The 23,563-nt window shown below is 40.8% G+C and overlaps 1 protein-coding gene across 1 annotated transcript in view; it reads right to left on the bottom strand.

Moving 5' to 3' along the window:
- LOC123501628 (hemocyte protein-glutamine gamma-glutamyltransferase-like) overlaps window positions 1-23,563 on the bottom strand; it is a 102,544-nt gene that overhangs the window by 361 nt on the left and 78,620 nt on the right. Inside the window, exons 4-11 of the mRNA XM_045250581.1 lie at window positions 9,324-9,342; window positions 8,619-8,749; window positions 5,322-5,460; window positions 4,386-4,612; window positions 3,461-3,605; window positions 2,649-2,830; window positions 2,177-2,416; window positions 764-904 (exon numbers count right to left, since the gene is read on the bottom strand). Coding sequence (XP_045106516.1) covers window positions 764-904; window positions 2,177-2,416; window positions 2,649-2,830; window positions 3,461-3,605; window positions 4,386-4,612; window positions 5,322-5,460; window positions 8,619-8,749; window positions 9,324-9,342 — 1,224 coding nt within the window. The remainder of the gene's footprint in view (window positions 1-763; window positions 905-2,176; window positions 2,417-2,648; window positions 2,831-3,460; window positions 3,606-4,385; window positions 4,613-5,321; window positions 5,461-8,618; window positions 8,750-9,323; window positions 9,343-23,563) is intronic.

The following is a 23,563-nucleotide window of genomic DNA, read 5'->3' as shown; positions in this document are numbered from 1 at the left end:
TGAGTGAGTGAGTGAGTGAAAGAGTAAGGTTAGGCACCACAAGTCAGTTTCATATGGCCCCATAACCAAAGACAGATAAATAGAAAAAAAAAAGAAAAAAAAATGAAAAGGATAAAAAAACCACAAACATAAAAAGAGCAAACAAGTCAAAAAAAATGTTTTGTGTTGTGTTGTGGTGTAGTGCAGTGTGGTATAGTATGTGTGAATCCTTTAGTTAATATTGGCTTGTTATTGGTATGTTCAGTGTGGTGGTGTGGTGGTGTGGTGAAGGGGGGTGAGTCCTGTTGTTAATACTGGTCTGAGTGGGTCCTCCAACTGATGTTTGTTGGGTGGTTTAGTGGTGAGGTGTAATGTAGTGATGCAGTAAAGGGCTGTGTGTCTGTTTGCTGGTTCAGGTGTTTGTGGAAGATGGTTATGTGTGTGAGTCTCCTGGTGATCCATATGTGTTAAAGTGATTGATTGATTGATTGATTGATTGATTGAGAGAGAGAGAGAGAGAGAGAGAGAGAGAGAGAGAGAGAGAGAGAGAGAGAGAGAGAGAGAGAGAGAGAGAGAGAGAGAGAGAGAGAGAGAGAAAAGAAAAAGGAGAAAGGAAAGAAAAAAGAAAGTGAAAAAACAGATAAACAGAGACAAAACCCCTCAAAATTGTAGAGAAGGAAATGAAAACATGAAACACAACAAAAACACAGAAAAGACAAACAAAATCACAAACAAAAAATGAAAGATGATAAACACAAACAGTAACACACAGACACACACACACCTGGGTTCCATTGGGCTCCAGGACAAAAGTGCCCTCAGCCTTCTTGATGTGAGCAACATTGACACCAGTGTAGTAGAGAGAGCGAGAGTTGAGCACGGCATATACCTTCCTCTTCTCGTTGGACTCGTTACGGACAACAACCTGCAGGAATCATTAGGTGAGACAGGTAATTAACCCCTTCAGTACCATGCTGCATTTTCATATTCATTCCTGTTAATATTTGGCAATTTTATGAAGCTTCAGAAACTTATGTGGTGATCAGAATAGTGAGGACTCTGGCTATTAATCTTTTGACCTCCATAGACCCTTCCTAATGCAAATAAAATTGTTTAATCACACCCAAAAGCGATGGTGAAAATGTGTCTCAATATTGAAGGGGTTAAAGTAACATGTAGATAAATAAAAGGTAAATTAGGAAGGTATATAAGCAATTAGTTCTTATGCAGGTAAAAGTAATAAAAAACATATAGAAGGTAAAATAGACTGGTATATGTAATTAGTTTGTAGATATCTTGCTATAAACAATAAATAAAATACAAAATGAAGTAGAGAGGTATTTTGGTAATCAGTCATGTCATGCAGGTAGATATCTTGCTATAAAGTAATGAACAAATACATAGAAGGTAAAGTAGACAGGTATAGAGCTAATCAGTTCAGTTAGACAGGTAAACATCTTGCTAAGTCACCAGAACAATTAAGAAAAGTAAGTTAAACAGGTAAATAAAAAAAATCACAATGGAGAACACCTGCAGGAATAATGAGGTGGGCCAGCAAGTCATTAACCTAACACAGAGATGGACACTAGATAGAAAAAAATAAAATAAAAAAAATAAAAAAATAAAAAAAATAAAAATATAAAAAACAAAAATATAAAAAGAATAAACAAGTAAAAAAGTGGTATAGAGTGGTGTGGTGTGGTGGGATGTGGTATGGTGTGGTGTGGTGTGGTGTGGCATGGTGTGGTGTGGTGTGGTCTGGTGTAGTGAGGTGGAGTGTGGTGTGGTGTGGTGGGATGTGGTGTGGTATGGTGTGGTGTGGTCTGGCATGGTGTGGTGTGGTTTGGTCTGGTGTATTGAGGTGTGGTGTGGTGTGGTGCATGGTGTGGTGAGGTGAGGTGAGGTGAGGTGAGGTGAGGTGAGGTGAGGTGAGGTGAGGTGTGGTGTGGTGTGGTGAGGTGTAGTGACATGTGGTGTGGTGTGGTATGGTGACAGACAGTATGAGTGAATCTTTTGCCCAATATCAATTTGTTCATTGTGGTAGTGTGGTGGTGTGTGAAATAAATAAGAAAATAAATAAATAAATAAATAAATAAATAAATAAATAAATAAATAAATAAATAAATAATAATAATAAAATTTTTTTAAAAATCAGCAAAAACACACCAACAAAATAAAGACGAGCCAACATCCTCACATTGACCTGGAACGGATGGCCCATAGTGATCTTGTCAATGTCGATGAGGTCAAACGCCACGTCCTCCTTGCCATCACTCTTAATGTTGTAGTACTGCATGGCACGCCTCGACCCACGGATGGCGTTCTGGATCGCCATACGCTCTGCCACGGACCCCTCAGTGTTCTTGTAGTCATTCACCACGTCCTCACCATCATCATCACCAAAGTCATCATCCTTGCCACTGCTCTTTGTCATGATCTGTGGGAAGAGTAGGATGTGGTGGTGATATCAGGTGATGGTGGTAGTGGTGCTAGTAGTAGTGGTAGTGGTGGTAGTGGTGGTGGTGGTGATAGTAGTAGTAGTAGTAGTAGTAGTCCTCAGATGACAGTAACTTAACTATATATCTATGAATAAATAGATTTTTTCAGTAAGTTATATAGTTAGCTTAAATTTTTGTTCAATCGTGACTCTCTCTCTCTCCTCTACTCACCGCTCTGCCGATGTGGTATTTGTTCATCTTCATCCTGCTCCAGCCCCACTCACTCTGCGGGTCCTCTCCCCAGTGCATCAGGTCAGCATTCACTTCAGCAAACACAAATGGTGAGTCATAGTTGAGGCCAATATCACCTCTACGAATGGCCACCAGGGAGGTCGGGCCGCACTGCATCTTGTCTGTGGGTGGATGACTTGGTGTTAGTATTAGTGGCGGTGTATGTAGTGTGTGTGTGGTGTTGTGTTTGGGCCAGCACATTAAACACTAAAACACTTAACTCCTTCAATAATGGAATGCAATTTTTACTTTGAGATTTGTGTATGATTAGACAATTTTATTTATATAAAGAAGGATCTATGGCAGTTAGAAGATTAATGGCCAGAGTCTTCCCTATTTTAATCCCACCCATAAGTTTCTGAAGCTGTATAAAATCACCAAAAAGTAAGCAGAATGAATATGGAAACACGTCATGTTACTCAAGGGGTTAACTATATAGTGCATTTCTTCCTGGTGTTACTTCAATTTGCTCCCTGTGTTGTAATTATGAGAAACTGTGGTCTGTGACTGAGAAAAGAAGAAAACACTACCTATGACTATAACATTAATCCTTTATCCTATACATTTCCCATTCACAGTTAAAGTAAACTCAGTGTTACTTAAATCATTCCCAGTAATGTAATTGTGAGACACTGTACCCAATGACTGACAAAAACTAAGAAAACGCTATCCATGACTACAATATTCACCCTCTAACATACAAATTTCTCATACACAACAAAGCAAATTTCTACTCTCATTTATCTACTCACAGTCACTCTCTTCCTGTGGTGTGGCATCGATGGCCTGCCACCCTCCATAGCCCGGTGGCAGGTCATTACGGGCCATCCACGCGTCATTCCAAACGTGGAAGTTCCAGATGGAGTCCCAGTTCTCTCCATCCGGTCCTCCTTCAATCTCATGGTAAGGTGTTTTGTCGATAAAGAACTTGTCAATGGTGAGGGGAAAGGTATATTACGAGACGAACAGGAAAGGAGTGTCGCATGGGCTGAAATGAAGAGGTTGGTGACCAGCGACAGGGGAATGCCCAGAATATGAACAACCTGCACACTGTATGGGGAAGAGGTCATCACTGGAGTTCACCTGGAGGGAAGGACGGAAGATTAGGTGGGGGAAAAGACCATGACTAGGAAGAGAAGGTTAGGTGAAGAATGGTAATGTTAAATTGGAGGGAAGAGATACCATGATTAAGAAGAGATTAGGTGAAGTAAGGTGAAATTAGATTGGGGAGAAGAAACTACAGGTGACATGATTAGGGAAAGAATTTAGGTGAGGTAAAGTAAGGTGACACTAAAGAGAGAAGAAAACTAGGTGACATAAACAAATAGAAACTAATGTCATGCAAAATAGGAAAGTCACTCAGTAAAAACTAAAGGTCAAGAAAACTAGGGTAAAATTGAAGTCGTGTACAATAATATAGAAAGTCACTCAGTTAAGCAAAAAAACAAAGATAGAGAAAAGTAGGAAAATTCAAACTAATGCAGAATAAGAGAGAAAGTCACTAAGGCAAGGAAAAATAGGAGAAAAAAGGAAAGGACCATAGAAATCACTGAAACAAGCAAAAATAGGAGAAACGTGAGAAAAACAACCTAGAAATCACTGAAGCAACCAAATTAAGAGAGAAGTAAGAAAAAGACCACTCAAAAAAGGCCACTCAGGGAAGCAGCATTAACTCACCCCAGCTGAAATGCCCCTGACCACCTTGACAGGGTTGCCTCGCTCAGGGTCGCTCACTCTGCTAATCTCCAGCAGGTACACGGCCAAGGGCAGCACCACGTCATCAAACTGTCCGAAGGCCCAGGGACGCCCACGGGACCTCTTGTAGGACCCCACCCACACCTTGCCCTTGTCGTTCATCACATACTCCTCCCTCTTCTGCTCGTCGTCCATGTACACTACGTCATCTAATCAGGGTGAAGGACAAGAGGTGAGGTGATGGTTCTTTTTTTTTCAATTTCTTTAAAGTAAGAAGGGTAATCTGGTCAAGGGGAGTAAAAACGACTAAGCATAAAAGGCCCACTTAGATGCCAGTTCCCAAGAAGGTCAAAGAGAGTTAGCCAGAAGAATGAAAGAGGAGAATAACTTAGAAGGAAGGTGGAAAGGAGTCATTGGGCACACACATGATAAATATGACGTGAAGTGGTGAAGGACGTGGAAAAGGACAATAGGAACATTAAAAACAACTGATCAGGATGGAGGAAGTAAGATGGAGGAAGAGAATAACTTAAAAGGAAGATACAAAGGAGTCATTAGGCACACACATGATAAATATGAAATGAAGTGAAGTGGTGAAAGATGTGAAAGAGGACAATAGGAACAATAAAACATCTGATCAGGAGGGAGGACTTAGAAACCAGTCCCTGAGAAAGACATTATTTCCATTACACACACACACACACACACACACACAGAACAGTGAAAAAGTGGAATGCATTGTATGATGAAGTTGTTACAGGAGATAATGAGCACAACTTTAAAGAAAAATTAGATAAGCGGAGATATGGAAGCAGGACACTATGAGCCCCACTTGAACCCTGTACAATACAACTAGGTAAATACACACACACACACACACCCAGTCTCCACCTCCAGCTCACCCCAGCACCCACACACCTTTGCACCAGGGGTTGAAGAGGATGTAACAGTCAGTCTCATCCAGGTAGTTGTTCATGCCAGTGTCGGAGGAGTTGTGCAGCCCAGTCAAGACCTCCAGATGGTAGATGCCAACACAGGCGCCCACGGGGATGTAGACCTGTGGATTTGTGAGTGTTAGTGGGTTAGGTTAGGTTAGGTTAAGTTGCTGTTATTGGTGGTAGTGGTGGTGGTGGTGGATGAGTTTATGGTATGGTATGGTATGGTGTGGTAAGAGAGAGAGAGAGAGAGAGAGAGAGAGAGAGAGAGAGAGAGAGAGAGTAGATAAGTAGTGAGAGAGGGAAAGAGAAAAGGAGGAATAACTGTAAAAGAAATTTGAGTAAGGAAATGATACCTGAGGGAGAGAAACATAACACCAGAGAGAGAGAGAGAGAGAGAGAGAGAGAGAGAGAGAGAGAGAGAGATAAAAATGAGTCTGCAAAATATAGAAAAAAAAAAGAAAAGGGAGATAGGAAAAGTGGCTAGAGAAAAGACTGAAAGAAGAAAAAATAATGAATGAATGAATGGAGGGAAGGAAGGGAGGGAAGGAAAGGAGGGGAAGGAGGGAGGAGAGGGAAGGAAGCAGACAAGCTGAGTTAATTTCCTCACCATACCATGTCGAGATGTTGATAATAATACAGTGTCATCCATCATTACAAGAATATGCAAGCATTGCAAGAAACCATCACAAACATTTCCTTCTTTTATCATACGTATAAGGTCATCCATGAATATAATGAAGAGCAGGCAAGATGTTAGGGATCCTTGCCTCACTCCTAGAGTCACTGATATCATTACACTTCCAATCCAACTTTCCGTCACGTTGTACATTGCGATTAACGCACACAACATGATCGACCCACACCTAACCGACGTAACACTCCAAACAGTACATGTCTCGGCACTCTGTCATAGGCCTGAGAGAAATCAACGAAAGTCACAAAGAGAGTAAACTTCTTTCTCCTAGCTAGGTCACACAACAGCCTCAGAGTTACTATATGCTCTAAACAACCTCTCTTTTCTTGTGCGCCCGCTTGTTCTCTGAATGGCTTGAACCAGCATTTTAACCTTGAACTCAACACCATATCATATAGTTTTGCCAAACAGTTTAATACATTTATCCCCCTATAATTTTTTGCATCCATCCTATCACCTTTCTTGAAAATTGTCACCATTCTTGCTTGTGACCATGCTCGGGGATACACACCTGAAAGGAATATTGCATTGAACATATTTGTAATCAACATAACCCATTGAGCAAGTAACATCTTCAGAACAGCCGGTGACAACCCATCAGGTCCGCTGGCTTTCTTAGATTTCAACAGTCTCAACTGGTTTTGAACTTCATCAGGACTCATCAACTCATCTAATATAGGTATTGTCGTATTTGTTAAATAGTTGTCTCCCACACAAGGAACATTGGTTTGTGTATTAAGTGTGTGTTCGAAATGATTCTTGAATTCTTCATCTGTTGGGGTAGATTCTGACTCACAACTACCGAACTCCCCTTTCCAGTTTATGGCTTTCCAAATGTTCTCATCATCATTATTACCTAACAACCTCTCCCATCTTTCTGTTGTTGCATTCACCATCTGCTCATGCACCGTCTGTGTGCTCCCTTTGGAACACTTGTACAAAGTATCCATAACACAGTTAAGAAAATCAGTTACATTTCCGTCAAATTCAGGTAAGTTTACATTTGCTAAATTAGACTTAAATAGTATTATATCTATATCACTGTATCTAACAGGACTCCTGCATGCTTGGCTCTTCTTTAGGTGACTAACGTTACTTTCGCGATCCCCAAGCTGGTGAGCTCGAACCGCTAAGTCACAAACGTTCACACTGGATAACACTAATGAAACACTGATCGGTGCGTCGTGGTCTGACGGTAAACGTTCGTTTCGAATCACCGAAAACCGACTCACTGTTCACTAGCGAGGTGCTCACTACACAGGTATCGAGCTCTGACACCCACTCGTTACCTTTCCTGTATGTCTTTTCACTAGAGAAATGCTTGTTATTCACCTTTAAATTGTTCAACAATAACAGGTTTGATTCCCTGCAAATACAAGACAATATAAATGCATTATCATTTCTTGACACTCCATTATCAGGTATAACAGGATACGAATACTCACTAGCTGGTAACCCCAAAAATTCAGGGAGCACGCGAGCAAACGTTCCGAATCTAGCATTCAGATCTCCAAGCACTACATATTCATCACATTCATGTGTTGTCAACAATTTTCTTGAATTGCTGAAAAACATTCATGAGAGTAATATTGGGAATCCATAGGTGGCACGTAACACACTCCAAATAAAACTCTCGGTACACAGTGTAGCTGAAACCAAATTTGATCATGTATTGTCAGATCTACGTGCTTTATGGAATCAAACAAGCAATTCTTAATTAGTAAAATAGTTCCTCCTCTCTGGGAAGAGGCTTTAGCAACACTTCTATATGATACATATCCAGGTAAATGTATTGGCAGCTGTGTTTTTACTTCATATAGGCCAATTATGTCATATTCATAGAGAAAACTTTTCACAAAATCCTTCTCCAACTTAGTTTTTACTGCATTTACATTCCAAGACACCATATTTAAATACCTGTCATGCTGTGGTCGTTCTAAAAACCCTGCAAACTCCATGAGTCAATTACGATACAACTTCCTCTCCTGTTTGTCGAAGCGGCGAGACGTAAACACTTATCCTGCAACACAAACAAGGAAACCAACCAAACAACATGACTGCAGGAGGAGGAGGAGGAGGAGGAGGAGGAGGGTAAGGTAACAAAAGAATGATGATGATGATGATGATGGTAGTGATGATTTATGCACCACTGGCTTAGAATGAGGTTGCATATTCACACACACACAAACACATACACACGGCCTTGATCATATTTCACTGTTTAATATATTCCCCATCCTTTTCTGTTACATCCTTACTCTTCTTTCCGGTCTAATACATCTAATGCCTCCAAATCTGACTCATTTTTTTCCCAGTCACTTTCTATTACACCATTACTCTCTTTTGCTTCCTGTCACCTTACTTTCCTATTTTTTCAGTCTAATCCATTCTCCTTTTTCAGTCTAATACATCTATTGCCTCCTATTACATCCTGATTCTCCTTTTTTTTTTCTCAGTTTAATACACTCCCTATCACTTTATTTTACATCCTTACTCTCCCTTTCCCAGTCTAACATAATATCTCCTATCACTTCCACGTGTTCTTTCAACCCAGTTCCTCCTCCCAGCGCCTCTCCCACGCACCTGCACCACCAGATCCTTTCCACGGGTGCCAGGGTCAATGCGGCAGTCCCACTCATCCTTGGTGCGAGTCAGCTTGTCACTGTTCACCATCACAACGCCCATGGTTCCCTTAGATACTGATGGCTTGTGTCCTGCAGTGCGGAGATGGAGGAAAGGGAGTTAGTGTGTTGTGTGTTGGGTTTGTGTGTGTGTGTGTGTGTTAAGAGAGAGGTGTTTACAGTATAGAGGTTTGTTTGTCTTATCTTTTTTTTTATATTTTGGAATGTTTCTTCAGTCAGTTGTGTGTATGTTTGTGTTGTTAAGAGGTGTATTGTTGTTGTTGTCCTTTTATTTCAGTGATGTAAGATAGAGGTAATTGATAATGGTGTGTGTGTGTGTGTGTGTGTGTGTTTAAGAGGGAAAACAATTACGTTATTGCAAAGAATATACTGTTTATACATTGTAACTAAACACACACACACACACAATCGTTCTCCCCAACACACACAATAACACCTTCCCCAAACCAATATTCAATCCCACCCTTCCACTACACTCACGCCTCAACACCCACACCTAAACACACGTGCACACACACACAAACACACACACCTCTTTTCATTTCTTTTTCGTCCTATTATCTTTGATTTTCTTCCTTCCTTTCCTTCTTTTTTTCTTTGCATATTTGATTAATTTGCTCTCTCTCTCTCTCTCTCTCTCTCTCACCGAATCTGAAGTTAAGCACCACCCTGTCCCTCGCTTGATCGAAAGTCTCGTGGAATCTGATGGCGAGGTAGAAGAGCTGTCCTCGCCTCAGCACTGGCTTCGGCTTCTTGTCGTGCACCATCTCATACTTCTTGGTCTTGTGGTTCTAGGCATTGTCCTTGATGTACCAGTGAACGCGATCCACCTTATTGGCTTCCGTAGGCCCTGTAGAAAGGGGAGAGATTACGTTGGTTTGGCTGCATGTGTGTGTGTTTCACTGTTTGATCTGCTGCAGTCTCAGACGAGACAGCCAGACGTTACCCTACGGAACGAGCTCAGAGCTCATTGTTTCCGATCTTGGGATAGGCCTGAGACCAGGCACACACCACACACCGGGACAACAAGGTCACAACTCCTCGATTTATATCCCGTACCTACTCACTGCTAGGTGAACAGCACCTACACGTGAAAGGAGACACACCCAAATATCTCCACCCGGCCGGGGAATCGAACCCCGGTCCTCTGGTTTGTGAAGCCAGCGCTCTAACCATCTAACCACTGAGCTACAGTGTGTGTGTGTGTGTGTGTGTGATACGTGTGTGGTTTAGTCGAGTTTGGGTTGGGTTGGGTTAGTGTACTTGTGGGGTGGGGTTTGAATTCAATAGGTTTCTTACGTTTTGTTTTTTGAAAGAGGGTGTTTTAGGGTAGGTCATAAATATGGATATATAAGGCGTTTTCAGTAGCACTTTGCAAAAGGCGAACGGTCCAGAAGCGTTCGCTTGAACACGCGAACGCTGCTACTGAAAACGATAGTAACACTGCCAGACGAACCTCCCTCGTCGCTCGCCGGAAAAACTATTGTACTCTTTAGTCGCAGGATCACGCCAAGCTGAGACGTGCAGCCTCATTCCACCGTAATATAAAGATATTATTATGGGAATGGGATAATTGAAGGCAAGGCTCAAATAAAACACTACACATTTAATTTCTGCACGGAATATTTTCTGACGGCCCTGGTACACGCGGCAGAGGCTGGATGCACATGTCCAAATGATTCTTGTAGCACAGATCTGCGTCTACCTTGTTCAAAAACATCTTGTCACAGACGTCACAGGTAAATCTGTTATGTGGAAAAAAAATGTTGGTAATTCTTTATAACAAGTCTGTCCCTCCCTTCCCATCCATCCCCCCAAACAAGCTTGGGGGGCCTGTGGGGAATCAGGGGTTTTGGTGGGGAAAATAAACGTAATATGAGCATAAAAAAAAAAAAAAAAAAAAAAATCCATATTTCAAGTTTTTCCAACCTAATGTAACCAAGCATAACCTAATCTAACCTTTAAAAGATTAACTAAATTGTTTTATAATACGTGAGCGCCTATGGCGGTGTTGAGACCAAATAATAGAGTTGATCCCAGGTATCACTTCCCTGTCACATTTTCCTACTTTATAAGGTATTACAGGTAATATACCCAGTATCCATTAATACACAATATGCCAGATAAGCCGTTACACCGCTAGTGACTGCTTGTCATTCAGTAGTTACATTGGCAGAGACAGTTTTGCTGTGGATTTCCTCAAATTATCGCACTGTCAGAGGCCATGATGTTGTGTGTTCGTTCGCCCAAAGTTTTCAGAGCACCACCATTAAAAAATATACCCAAATCTTCCGCAATATTGCTATAACCTTATGTCATTATCAAGCAACAGTGCAAATATCCTATCATATTTATATTTTACAATTAATGTGCTTAAATAATGCGTAACCTACGAGATTCTCACGTAACTGAAAATCTAAGTCGGAGTCACAAGCTTTGAAATGAGTAGCGTAGTCCCAGATGTCTCGAGAGTGCAAGACTGTTTTCATTTAATTCAAACTGCAAGGATAATTCTTATGAATTTCAATATCAGTAAACAGTTACTAAATGTATTTCCTTTACATGTTAATACTTATCATATCTTCATGCTCCTCATAAAAGTATATTTTATTGATTTATAACTTACAAAGTTGAAAACTCGTCTCACAGCCAATCAGCGTAAGTGTTCGCTATCACGTGACTCGGAGAGCTAACACAAGCGAACATATCTTGAAAAGCGCTCGCCTTTGCCGCTCCAAAGGCGAATGCTTTAATTAAGGACCGTTTGCTTTTTGCAAGGTGCTACTGAAAACGCCTATAGATAAATAGATAGGTAAATAAACACATTGGTAGACAAATATATACGTAGGCAAATAGATAGATAGGCAGAGAGATAGGCAAACACAAACATAGATAGACAAAGAGAAAGACAGGCAGACAGGAATACAAACACAAAGACACACAGAAACACAGACAGAAACAAACAAGTACACACACACACACACACACACACACGGCCCGGTAGCTCAGTGGTTAGAGCGCTGGCTTCACAAGCCAGAGGACCGGGGTTCGATTCCCCGGCCGGGTGGAGATATTTGGGTGTGTCTCCTTTCACGTGTAGCCCCTGTTCACCTAGCAGTGAGTAGGTACGGGATGTAAATCGAGGAGTTGTGACCTTGTTGTCCCGGTGTGTGGTGTGTGCCTGGTCTCAGACCTATCCGAAGATCGGAAATAATGAGTTCTGAGCTCGCTCCGTAGGGTAACGTCTGGCTGTCTCGTCAGAGACTGCAGCAGATCAAACAGTGAATTACACACACACACACACACACACACCTTGCAGTAACAAAAAGAAACCGAAAAAAAAAATCAACACAAAGCAACTTAAAACAATACATCAAGTCTTTCGTTTAACAAAAAAAAAAAAATCTTTTAATAAAAGTGTTGATCAGAAACCATAGTTCTTATTTTGACAAAAAAATTGGCGCTAGACGAAAACGATGCGTTCCGTCTGACTCAAGACGACGGAAAGAGTTAAGGCGGCGTCACACTAGCACTTTTTCCGTCGTCTCAGGCGATTTCCGTCGTCTTTTTACTCTTCCGTCAACTCTTTCCGTCGTCTTGAGTCAGACAGAACGCATCGTTTTCGTCTAGCGCCAATTTTTAGTCAAAATAAGAACTATGGTTTCTAATCAACACTTTTATTAAGATTTTTTTTTTTTTTTTTTTTTTGTTAAACGGAAGAATGCTATTATCATGACATGAAATCTAAATAAGTTGGTTAATATATGTTTGTATACATATTTTTTTTTTTCTTCTAGCCTAGCAATGAAAAGTTCCTCAGTTGTGTGTGTACATTTCCAGGGGAGTGCGAATGTGCGATGCTTTTGAATATTTCCAAGGCAACTTCCAAGTAGCTGGCCAAGATGAGCAGTGGACAAAACACTGACGAATTTCTCATAGAGAGCATTAGAGGTCACCGTTGCCTTTGGGATCACAGAACAGCTGATTACATTATAAGGTGCAAAAAAGCCGCGGCTTGCTGGGGTGAATGAGGAGCCATGTTTTAGGGATGGGCAGAGTACGGCTTTTCAGGTAATCGTGGGTACGGGTACCCGTCTCAGACTACCCGCGCTACCCGGTTCCACTACCCGGGTAGCTACCCGGTATCCATCAGGCACACCCTCCAGCGCGCGGTGGTCCCGGGGCTCAAAGTGAGTGAGTAGGACCAACGCGCTACCCGGATAGCTGCCTGGTAACCATCAAAACGCTTACCCGGCACCCAGCGCACAGTGATCCCGGCTCCCGGGATTAATGTCGAGACGATTACCAAGATTATAAACCAGACACACACACACACGTGCATATATATATATATATATATATATATATATATATATATATATATATATATATATATATATATATATATATATATATATATATTCATCGTTATCATCATATTTTATTAATAATAAGACTTCGGTACTCACTGTGTACTCCAAGACAAGACTGCTTACCGGTGAGCAATACCCGACATTATGTTTTACCCGGGTACCCGTCTAGATACTCACTACGCAGTACAGCATGAACGATATATTTCTAATCATCTCCATATTTCATTAATGATCGCACATCGGTAAACATTATCCATACTCTAAGAGTCTAGACATTAAATATTTTCACCGTAATCGCGCACATCTGTACTCCCTACACCAGAATGGGTGCCTAATAATATTATAAGAAATACCCGTGAAAATTACCCGACAACCTTCGTTCGTCCCGGGTACCCGTCTCGATACTCAGTACTCTACTACCCGGGTAGTTATCCGGGTACCCGCCCGTCCCTACCATGTTTGTTTACAATCGACAAGCGAGGCAAAGGCGGAAGCAAACTTGTGTGTGACGGCCACCGTCTGCAAAAGTTGACAGTCGTCACAAAATTGACGGAAAAAGAAGACGGAAAAGTGCTAATGGCTTGGTAGCTTATCTGACTTTGTCGTTTTTCTAAATTGATCTTTTTGTAGTAAACATTTTAGATTAGCTGTTTTCTCGATCTCTAACTATTGTCTGTCCATCCAAAACTGCAATACTTACTGAGTCCACAAATTAGGTCCGTTGAATTTTCTCTCCGTCACTGCCATCCATGGGTAACACTGGTCCACTGTTTATGGAATGATCTCCACTGATGTTCTTAAATACCTTGCCACAGTGTTGGCAGCAAGTGCAATAAGTATGTACTGTACATAATTGGCTTTCCATTCAAATAAGTTCTTACATCACTTCTCATCTCCCATTAGTGTTTTTACATCAACCTTGAGCATTAGGTGAATTTAATCTTTTTTTTTTCCTTAGAATTCATTTTTAAATATTTCTAAATAGCTTTTTAAGATGCATAACATCTTTCATCTAAGTTTTCTTTTAAGTTTTCTTTTAGGAGTCCATCTTAAGCTTTAGGATGAAAGGAGAGAGTAGTTGTTCTTGTGCTAGATTGTCAATAATACAGGCACAAGTGTGATACCCAATCTCACACTCCAATTAGAGGTAGAAGAATGCTGCCATAGGTTACTAAAATTATAAAAGTGCTGTTAAAATTACACAAATGAAGTTTTGGAGAGATGCCCACTTTTTTTTTTTTTTTCTTTCCTCACCTCTGATCCTTCTGCTTATACTATTACCCTAACTTCTATGTTGGGCTCCTCCCATTAGTTCTCCTATCTGTATCTTGTCTTATTTCTTCAGTCTTTCCTCAGGATCCCCCGAAATAGAGGTGCAACTGGCATTTTGCTTCTATCAGTTTGGGGGACCTGCGGAGGTATTATGCTGATTTTTCCTGAAATGATTACTGTTTGTGTCAGATACCCATCTGTGTGCCGAGCACATAAAGGAGGTGATAGTGTCTGGTATGGAGAGAATTCCTCACTTTTCCTCAATCTTATATCTTTAGTACTATTTGTTAAATACTAAGTATCTTGAGACACTAAAGATTTTAAGATCTCGTAGTATCTTTTAAGTTGAAGTATCTCGTTTGTGTATGAATCTTAATAAATTATATTTTTATTTATTTATTTATTTTATTATTATTATTTTGCCGTTATGAATGAATATTTAAATGATCTTGCTTGGGAATGGTAAGCAAGGGGATGTTGTGATTTGTAGGAAATTTTCATGAATGATAAATCCAGCAAAGGATGGTGGACGGAGTTGCCGTCTTGCATAGGAAGAAATATAGGACAGGCTTGATATTTGCATGACTAGCCACCAACTCAAAAAAAATGTAAAATACCCTTATAGCAGACAACAGCAGGCTACGTTTGGAATGGATAATTTATTTAACTTGGGAATTTGGTATTGTAAGACAATGCATGCTAACAGAGGCAGAATGCAGCAGCAAAAAATGGTGAAACCTCATCTCCTGTAGTAATCATATGCTGAAGAAGTGAGCAAAGCATGGCTAGATACAATGAACCTGCACACATCCTGTCGTAACCTGAATTAAGTGGTAGGTATAACTATAATACATAACTATTATCTATTATGTAACCTCCATCACCATTCTTATAAGATGCAGACAAGCCCCACTAACTGCTAAGCATGCAATAGTGAGCCTGGCCAGTTATAACTTACAAAGTGGAACACTGAGCCACAGAGAAGAGACTCGTACTGCTATGCTACTTTAACCTCAAAACTGTGTGAATTGAAGTCAAAGTGGGGTTTTCTAAAGAACTACTATAAAGAAAAAAAAAAAAAAAACGCATATCAAGGGTTTTGCAGCATGGACTACCTCCAATGGCGACTTTGCTCCACAAAAACATTATTTTCCTTAAACTTCGTAAGAAAATCCAACAAATAATATGAAGGATATTTCAATGATATGATATTTCAATCCACACAAGTTTCTGAAGCTGTATAAAATTACCAAATAGTTATCAGAATGAATATGTGAACGTGTCATTGTACTGTAGAGGTTAAACTGATGAAGAACCACATTATGTTGACAGTTTACTTCAGTTTAAGAGGGACAGTGTGGTGAAAATGTGTCTTACCTAATGTAGCTATAGGTTATAAGTGTGCATATTGTGTGTGTGTTGGGATGGATGTGTGGATTTCTTGGGATGCATGCATGCGTGTGTGTGTAGGTGGATTGGGATGGATGTGTGTATGTGTGTGTTGGGAAGACGCGGGGGAAAGAGGATTTACAGCTTTAATCAAATGTAAGAAAATTATTGTTCCTGAAAATGACGTGTATTTTAGATGTTGGTACGTTTCCATCTGATCTGGTATGATCAGCAAAATCAACCTGGCAGCCTTGCCTGCCCGGCGATCTTGCAATAATCGGTGCGCGCGGTGTGGTTGGCAGGTGTCTCAGAGTTTCGCACCCGGTGTCGACACTGAGGTGATTTTAAGCCACGAAGCTTCGCGATTCGTGCGTCGTGTGTGTCGTCTCCGGTGTGAAACGGCCTTTACACTACTTAATTTCCTGCATTTTCTTTCGGTACCTAATTTCGACGTTAATAATAAAAGTACAGTAAGGTACGCAACAACAATCACAGATCATTCCAAAGCGGGTCATGGCAGTGCGTGTCATGGCGACTCACGAATTTATGGGAAGAAAAGTAATTGGATCCAGGGAGCCAGAAAATAATGCGAAACATTCTGCAAGTCTAATATATATATATATATATATATATATATATATATATATATATATATATATATATATATATATATATATATATATATATATATATATATATATATATATATATATATATATATATATATATATATATATATATATATATATATATATATATATATATATATATATATATATGTGTGTGTGTGTGTGTGTGTGTGTGTGTGTGTGTGTGTGTGTGTGTGTGTGTGTGTGTGTGTGTGTGTGTGTGTAAAAAATGATCTCTGTCTATCTATCGTCTATCTACTCATGTTTCTGTTTGTCTTTGTCGTCTTATAAATCTTTCCTTCTTAATTGTGATGCAGCCAACTCATCAACCTAACCATCTATTATGTTGCTTGTATCTATCAACACACATTAAACTAAGCGTCTGTCAGCCTATCTATCAGTGCATCTAACTATTCGTCTATCTTTCTATCTACTTACGTGTATATATATCACCTATCTCTAATACCTAATGTTCCCGTACATCTTCAACACCATAGTTAATTATCTCGTTCAGCCATTAATACCACCTTTCCTTACCTCACACTGATTAACCTCTTCAGTTCCATGACACGTTTCCAAATTCATTCTGCTTACTATTTGCTGATTTTATACAGCTTCAGAAACTTATGGGTGGGATTAAAATAGGGAAAACTCTGGCCATTAATCTTCTGACCTCCTTAAATCCTTCCTAATGTAAATAAAAATGGTCTAATCATGCCCAGAACTCATGGTAGAAATACGTCCCGGTAATGAAGGGGTTAACAAAACAAGGGAGGTAGCAGGAGGTCACCATACATGCATACACGTGACATGAATTAATGCAAGTATGTGAAAGAAGTAGAAATCAGGATTGGTGGAGCACGGACGAGTGGAGTGAACGAGAGTGAATTGGAAACGTAAAGAGAAACGAATTGTAACCTGAAGCACTTAGCCATGGCATTCCCACTACTTTGAAAGGCTGTAGTCGAAGTGACGTGTGTTTTTTCTATGGTTTTAGTGACATAAAAACAAGATTTTTACATTATTAACAACAAAAATACTCTCGAGAACAGGGTTAATGATTCATATGGCCTTTGCAAATAGTCGTGAAATGAGAGAGGTGTTTCAGACGTGCCTGAGACAGCTGAGGTGCCACTGCGCATGCTCAGAGTGAGAGAGAAGGAAGAAGGTAACCGGTAGTGATGGGCGAACCGAGTACTTTCTGTAAACCTAACTTAACGTAAGGGAGAGAATCGTGTAAGAAAACTAATCTCTTGGTGTAGTTAGACTGAGGTTTTTAACTTCTTCTGTACAAGGTAGGCCGTATATCATGAGACCATGTTTCACTTGACTTTCAATGTTATTATAATATGAGAATGTGAATTACGTGCATGAACTTATAGTTGACATTAGCAGATAATTTCTTTCTTGATATAAATAAAATAGAGAAAAGTAATAGTATAATGGATATAGAATGCCAGAAGCTTATCATAGCGGGGTCAGCGGGCTCAGCGTCACGGGTCTCCACCCTCCCTGCCTCTAGCTCCTTACTCCTCCTCCTCTCTTCCTATAACTCCTTACCCCTCCTCCATCCACTTCCCTCTCATTCCTTTCTCTCCTTCCTCTCTCTCTCTCTCTCTCTCTCTCTCTCTCTCTCTCTCTCTCTCTCTCTCTCTCTCTCTCTCTCTCTTTCCTCCCCTTCCCTCCATCTCCCTTTCCTAAAGGTCATGTCACATTACTTGACCCTGTTTTATTCCACTTCGACCAATAGAGTTGCCTCCTTTTCACTCCTTCACTTTCCTTCCAATCTCCCCATTGATGAGAGAGAGAGAGAGAGAGAGAGAGAGAGAGATCATGTCCGTCACCCCCACCCTCCATCTCTCTCTCGTGTGTGTTTTTTGTTTTTGTTTTGTTATTGTGGGTAACGTCTCTACCCGTCTTTATTTATTAGGCATCACAAGGTGTGAAGACAGCTGCCCCCGCCTTGCCGCAGCCTGCTGTGACGTAATACAACCTGTGTGTGTGTGTGTGTCAGGGAGACGGCTCGCTGATATGATGCTAACGCTGCCAACGGAAACTGCGAAACTGTCTAACTACTATAGGTGGGCGAGTTCCGGTACCAGTACCGGTAATACTGGTAAACTGCGAAACTGTCTAACTGCTATAGGTGGGCAAGTTCCGGTATCAGTACCGGTAATACTGGTACCAGCCTTAAAAGTACTATACCGGTAAAATTTTTCGTACTGGTAAATAGCCGAAAAGGTACTGAGCAAATTGTATACAGCGTGGAGGTGGTTCAAGGCGAGCGGTGATGGGTAAGAGTGAGTCATTCTCATTCTCGGTACCGCTCCACACTGGTACCGACTGGCTGCCCTGGCGCGTCGGTGCGGTCTCGGTAGCTCGGCGAGACGCGTCTGTACTAGTACGACTGAATGTGCCGGCATCATTTCCGGTACCGCTTGACGCTTGTACCGTGTAGCGTCTGTGCCGGGACTCTGCTGCTTCCTACCGCTACGAATGAATAATGTGTCGGCACCACACGGCGGATCGGTGGCAGGGACGGGTGGCGGTCTGGCGGTGCAGTAACACTGCAGTTGGCCGGCATTTTACCATTGCATTTCTACTTCTACTGCTACTACTATTACTGCTACTTCTATTAATGCTATTACTGCTGCTGCTGGTACTACTACTACTACTACTACTACTACTACTGCTACTACTACTACTACTGCTATTACTACTACTACTACTACTACTACTACTACTACTACTACTACTACTACTACTACTACTACTACTACTACTACTACTACTACTACTACTACTGCTGCTATTACGCGGGGCCTCTCAGTTGTGTGAGGAAGGTGCCGGAACTTGCCCACCAGTCCGTGAGCCGCTCTGCACTTGGCAGGACAAGGCGCTGGCCGTGAGGGACAGTGAGTGGTGGAGATGAAGATACCGATAATAGTGTTATCTATAGTAGCGAAGACAATATTGTGTGTGTAGCCTCTCAGTAATCAGAGGTTAACTATTTAAACATGGTTGAGGACACAAAGTGGACAGTGGAGTGTCGGTGCCTGCTAGTGACACGGACAGCCGCCGCCGAGCAGTCTTTGGCTAACGTAAGTAATATATTGGTGTAACTCATCATTTCACGGTGGTGCCATGTCATAACCTAACGTTGGAAACCTCCAGGACAACATATCAGTGAACTAACACCTGCACATACTTATAAAAACCAAATAATTCAAATCTTGAAAACGTAAACAAACCGATCCCCTGACCCGCCGCCTCTCTCTCAGCCATCATCTGCCTCATCTCTCACTCATTACAGGCCAGACAGGTCACAAAGTGGACCCATAGGCCTAATCTTTTATGTCAGTTCTTGAGATATATCCGCAATTACCTGATTTGTGTGCTATGGAGGCTCAGCGAGAAGAAGCGGGCCTATCCATGACGTCACGAGTCCCAGGCTGTGACGTCATCACCAGCTCCGCCCAAAATGCCGGTCCTAGATGCTCGACTTCCACTATTATTTATATTTGTCTCAGTTCATTTATTTCGAGTCACAAGTGCCTTTTAAGGGTTTCTAATGATAGTTCGCAGTGGTTTACGTGTCTACCATGCTTGAGTTGAGTGAAGTACTGTGATGTAGAGGGTGTTTATGACTTGAATGGGAGGGCCAAAATACGCTAAAATTTTTACCTCCGCTATCTGTGATTTTTTATTTGAGGTTGTAGCGAAGTGTTTGTGTTTTCAAAAGATGGTTCATCATGAGAAAAGTATGCAAGGCTCCTAAGAAGTTAAAGATGTGGACTTTAAGAATGATATGTAGTCCTGTAAATATTGTAAACAACGTCATTTTTTAAATATTATTTTTTCTAATAAAGCGAGTTGCCAGGTTTTGATATATCGAAATGATAGTCATAATTTTTGAAAAACGTTATCGATTCAGTTGAATGAAATTGGTGGGCTTTGAAATTGTGTTTAGGCAAGTCGAAGTTCTAATACTTTATTTAGTATATTTTTGAGCTATTTTTATTATTCCTTTTCTCGGCAATGTTTTTGTATTTTAGAAGTTAGTTTCGATTGATAACGAGTCAGAATTTTTATAACATTCGTGTCTAGCTGCCTTTTTGGGAATCCTAATTTTCAAAATGATTTGCGTAACGAATATATGTGACGTCATCAAGGGAGGGCCGACCCCCTACCCCCCGCTTGACCCAGGCCAATACCTGGCTCCAGGCCAGGTGTGGGGGTGGGTTGGTGTGTGTGTGTGTGTGTGTGTGTGTGTGTGTGTGTGTGTGTGTGTGTAGTTGGGTGGGTGGGTGACTGTGTGTGTGTGTGTTGCCTTATGTTTCGTTATGAGGGAGCCCACTAGCTGGAACCACTAACACCCAGCTCCCAGCTGGAGGGAAAGGTGGCTGTGTGTGTGTCATTTTCTTTCATGGTACTTAGCGTGTGTGTGTGTGTGTGTGTGTGTGTGTGTGTGTAATTCACTATGGTCGCCCGGTAGTCACCCAGCCAGCCTTCCCCATTACGGAGCAAGCTCAGAGCTCATAGAGCGTGGAGTGGAGAAAGAGAGATGGAATGCTGAGTGACTGATTGAAAGAGACGACTAAGGAATGTAAAGCAAACGACACACTGTTATGCTTTATTCTAGTTTCTGGAGCTGTACCTGTTTATCTATCTATCTATATTTGTCTCTCTTTATCTATCTGTTTATTTATATGCCCATTTATCTGTTTGTGTCTATTTATCTATCTATGTAGTTGCTTATCTATATGACTTGAACACTATTTTTAAGTGAATTAGTTCAAGTTACACGAGTTTAGAATGTTTTCTGTTATATTCATGTTTTGGCTCTGAAGAGAGAGAGAGAGAGAGAAGAGAGAGAGAGAGAGAGAGAGAGAGAGAGAGAGAGAGAGAGAGTTGTAAAGATGTTTTTTTTTTTTTCATAAACATACCTCATTAGAAGTTTGGTGTTTTTAGTGGAACTGAGAGATACTGTGTGTGTGTGTGTGTGTGTGTGTGTGTGTGTGTGTGTGTGTGTGTGTGTGTCTATCTATCGTCTATCTACTCATGTTTCTGTCTGTCTTTGTCGTCTTATAAATCTTTCCTTCTTAATTGTGATGCAGCCAACTCATCAACCTAACCATCTATTATGTTACTTGTATCTATCAACACACATTAAACTAAGCGTCTGTCAGCCTATCTATCAGTGCATCTAACTATTCGTCTATCTTTCTATCTACTTACGTGTATATATATCACCTATCTCTAATACCTAATGTTCCCGTACATCTTCAACACCATAGTTAATTATCTCGTTCAGCCATTAATACCACCTTTCCTTACCTCACACTGATTAACCTCTTCAGTTCCATGACACGTTTCCAAATTCATTCTGCTTACTATTTGCTGATTTTATACAGCTTCAGAAACTTATGGGTGGGATTAAAATAGGGAAGACTCTGACCATCCATTAATCTTCTGACCTCCTTAAATCCTTCCTAATGTAAATAAAAAATGATCTAATCATGCCCAGAACTCATGGTAGAAATACGTCCCGGTAATGAAGGGGTTAACAAAACAAGGGAGGTAGCAGGAGGTCACCATACATGCATACACGTGACATGAATTAATGCAAGTAAGTGAAAGAAGTAGAAATCAGGATTGGTGGAGCACGGACGAGTGGAGTGAAAGAAAGTGAATCGGGAACGGAAAGAGAAATGAATTGTAACCTGAAGCACTTAGCCATGGCATTCCCACAACTTTGAAAGGCTGTAGTCGAAGTGACGTGTGTTTTTCTATGGTTTTAGTGACATATGAACAAGATTTTTACATTATTAACAACAAAAACACTCTCGAGAACAGGGTTAGTGATTCATATGGCCTTTGCAAATAGTCGTGAAATGAGAGAGGTGTTTCAGACGTGCCCGAGACAGCTGGGGTACCATTGCGCATGGTCAGAGAGAGAGAGAGAGAGAGAGAGAGAGAGAGAGAGAGAGAGAGAGAGAGAGAGAGAGAGAGAGAGAGAGAGAGTTAGCAGTGATGTAACGACAATTATCGTACTTGTACAATAATATGGCTGTTTGTACGATGTACAATACATAGGTAAGAATCGTACACCAATATACGATAATTGAGTGGCAAAGTATTTATTTATTTATTTATTTTTTTTGTAATAAGGTACTGTAATAATTGTGTAAAGAAAAAATATCGATGTCAACATTTCAGAGAGAGAGAGAGGTATGGGGACTGGGAGGGAAGGAAAAAGGAGAGACGCTGTCAGTCACAGTCAGTGTCAAGTGACAAAATGATCTTATTAGTGTGACTCTTAGTGTTAGTATGGTAAAGGGCGAGTTTTCCTTCTCTTATCATATGTTCTATTTGACGTATAACGGTATGAAAAAACAAAACATTCTCATTATGTGGCACTAATGGGCAACAATAAATAAAGAAATAAATAATAACGGTTTTCCAGTGTAGGTTGTGTTGCGGAGAGTGATGGAATGACGATTGACTGATACGTTGACCCCTTGGAGATACTTGCACATTGACACTGTACGTAAGCTTTTATCAATATACAGTTTTATATATATATATATATATATATATATATATATATATATATATATATATATATATATATATATATATATATGTATTTGTGTAACCTTTGTATGTGTAGTATGTCATTTGCATATGAAAATTAATGAAATGTTCAATACAGTATATAATGCAGTTCTGATGTGTGTATATTATTTTTCCTTTGGATGTACGATAATATTAGGCAAAATACGATAATTCTGGTGGTTCGGTACGACAATGTGGGCTAGAAAAGTTAACATCACTGGAGAGAAGGAAGAAGATAACCGTTCAGTTTATCCCAGAGCCTCAGACAGGAGGGGGGTGAGTCGTGAGATGAGCTGGTGCTGGAACAGGAGATGCATGAGACGGTGACGGTGGAGGTGGAGTCCTCAGGTGACGCGGCGCTGAGAGGAGGCGGCGAAGAAAGACCTGCATGTGACAGTAAGTAGTAAGAGATTGTGTCCTGGGCATTATTACGTAAGATAGTTCGTGCGGTCTTATTTCTGGGGTACATTAGGACGGGTCACGTCATTGTCCTTCTCCATCGATGGGCCGACTGACGGTGTTAATTCAGCAACACTTATGCGCCACAACTTCCTACATTCAATAGGCTCTAGAGTAAGTGACGCGGGGTTCTAAGGGTGTTTTGG

The sequence above is a fragment of the Portunus trituberculatus genome, chromosome 9, assembly GCF_017591435.1.
Source record: "Portunus trituberculatus isolate SZX2019 chromosome 9, ASM1759143v1, whole genome shotgun sequence".
Taxonomy (NCBI): Eukaryota; Metazoa; Arthropoda; class Malacostraca; order Decapoda; family Portunidae; genus Portunus; species Portunus trituberculatus.
This window is presented reverse-complemented; position numbering and strand designations above follow the sequence as displayed.